Source organism: Chiloscyllium plagiosum, unplaced genomic scaffold, assembly GCF_004010195.1.
Source record: "Chiloscyllium plagiosum isolate BGI_BamShark_2017 unplaced genomic scaffold, ASM401019v2 scaf_8561, whole genome shotgun sequence".
Classification (NCBI taxonomy): domain Eukaryota; kingdom Metazoa; phylum Chordata; class Chondrichthyes; order Orectolobiformes; family Hemiscylliidae; genus Chiloscyllium; species Chiloscyllium plagiosum.
In genome coordinates this window covers 503-3,000 of record NW_025187254.1, presented here as the reverse complement: position 1 = coordinate 3,000, position 2,498 = coordinate 503, and the positions used below count along the sequence as shown (strand labels likewise).

General features: G+C 41.0%; 1 protein-coding gene across 1 annotated transcript; it reads right to left on the bottom strand.

The window, feature by feature from the left end:
- Positions 1–193: 193 nt before the first annotated feature.
- On the bottom strand, positions 194–1,238 carry LOC122545581 (succinate receptor 1-like; the record flags this gene model as incomplete). Its single annotated transcript, XM_043684547.1, has 1 exon — positions 194–1,238. A coding segment is annotated over exon 1 (906 nt), but the record flags the coding sequence as incomplete, so codon positions are not given.
- Between the last annotated feature and the right edge of the window lie 1,260 nt (positions 1,239–2,498).

Below are 2,498 nucleotides of genomic sequence, written 5' to 3'. Positions count from 1 at the left end.
GTGACTCCAGACCCACTCCAATGTGGCTGACTCTGGAATAACTGAACAAGGTACTCGTTCAAAGGGGTAATTAGGGATGGGGAACAGAAACTGATTTTGCCAGCGACACCATTATTTCACGTAAGAATAAAGAAAATAAAACCTCTGTACTCCATAGTTTTTGGTTCAACAGTTTCCCTATCTCAGTCCTCACCCTGCTGAAAAACTGCTCCCTGAACTTATCCCCCAACATGAAGTAGAAAATGGGGTTTGTAATGGAGTTGAGGAAAGCTATGGGCCTTGTGATAGTGTACAGAGCCTTTACAGCTAATTTGCTGCACTCTGACATGGTGCTGTTCTCCACTCGGGAAGCAATACGAACATTGCGCATTATGTGATAAGGAGTAAAGAATATCAAGAAAATGACAATGGCCAATATGACCAAGGTAAGCGGCTTTTCCACCTGAACCTTGGTGCGCTGTTGCATTATTTTCTTAAGGCTGCGTGCAGTTTGGATGTAGAAGAAAAACATGACGCAGAGCGGTAAGAGATAACCAGAAACTGTGAGGCAGATGCTGTAAATCAGACTCTGGGAGGGATTTCCTGAGCTGGCATAATCCAAACACTGGAAGGAGGACTTCTTACCTATTGCATGAACATCAATAAAAATGAAGAGAGGCACCAACTCCAGTGTTACAAAAACCCAAATGCTGAGACAGATTACAACAGCGTTCCACTTTTTCTGAAAATGGTGAAGCTTCACTGGACTCACCACCAGCAGGTACCGATCGATGCTGATGCAGGTGAGAAACAAGATGCTGATGTACATGTTCGCGTGTAGGATGTATCTATTTATTGTACACATGATGTCACCAAAAACCCACTTGTTGCCTTTGGCATAGTAGACGACAAGCATGGGAAGGGTGCAAATGAAAGTCAGGTCGGTGACGGAAAGATTGAAAAGGTAGATGTTGCTGCACTTCCATTCCTTCAGACAGAATAAGTAGCCCCATATCACAGAAAGGTTGCCGACCAGTCCTAAAAGGAACTCTATTGCATACATGGTTGGAAGGTAATACTTCTCCAGCTGAGGGTTGATGTCCAAACATGTGTTATTCATTTCCTAGAAACTGAAAAACAAACACAGGTAACACAATAGGGGCACAGCAAAAGAGTTCGTAATATACACTTTTTTTATTCATTCATGATATGAATGCATTGATGGCTAGGCCAGCATTTATTGTCCATCCCCAATTGCCCAGAGGGCACTTAGGAGTCATCCTCATCACTGTCTGGAGTCACATGTAGGCCAGATCAGGTAAGGAATGCAGATTTCCCTCCCTAAGGGACATTAGTAATCTAGTTTGTTTTTTTTCCCCTGACAATTGACGGTGGTTTCCTGGTCATCATTAGGTGCTTAATTCCAGATATTTGTTATGAAGTTGACAACATGTACTGTACTTTTAAAAGAGAGTGAATGCTGTTTTACACTGAGGGCTTACCTGTCGTATGACTAGCTAGCAGTCTCAGAGTGTACTGGAAAATTGAAAAATGTAACACTTGGTTGTGAAATAGATACCTGAGTTAGTTGCTGTTTTGACAACAATTCAAATTTAACCAATCAATTTAAATTATGCCCTGGGATACTAAAACCCAATTGTGTTTGAATTTATTGTTTTGCCAACTTTGAACCAATGAGGTGATCTGATGTTGGTGTATACAGGGGAACCTCGATTATCTGAATGAGTCGGGCGGGCACTATTTCGTTTGGATAATCAATTATTCGGTTAATCGATTCAATGCCTTTCCTACACACACACACACACACACACACACACACACACACACACACACACACACACACACACACACACCCTGTTACTGCAACATTTACAGAGGTTCCACATTTGCCCTGTACAGGACAATGTTGGAGAGATTATCTGGGGAAGGGGGCTTTAGTGTACACCCCTCTGTAGAACTCAGGGAAAGTGTGGGGAGAGAGAAAGGGCGGGGAGGTCAGTCATTTGGAGACGGTGCCTGTTTAATCACTGTAAACAAAAGATGCGATCAGTGTTGGAAACACGTTTCTGACGTAATGTTTCTATTGGGACCTCGAGATCTCTTCGGATAATCCAATTTTCAGATAATTGGTATTCGGATAATCGAGGTTCCTCTGTTAAAAAAACATTTGGAAGTCAGACAGAGCAACTACCATCAAGAGAGTAACTAACATTGAGAAAGATTGCCATTCAAAAATATTCTTTATCAAAAGTCTTTCTCATATGAAACATCTTCGGGGGATCTTCAGCTGAAAGAAGACAGACACCAATGATGACAACCGCTGTATGATTTTGAAATTAAGTTGATGTAATTTTAATATGTTTTTTTTTTAGTGGAACAGTATATTGTTAGAGAGTTGGAGGCAGATAATAAGCAGTTAAGAGAAAGGGCACTTAGTCTTGTGAAAAGATGTTGTTTAATATTCACTTTTAGAGTTAAGGAATAAATTTTCTTTAAGT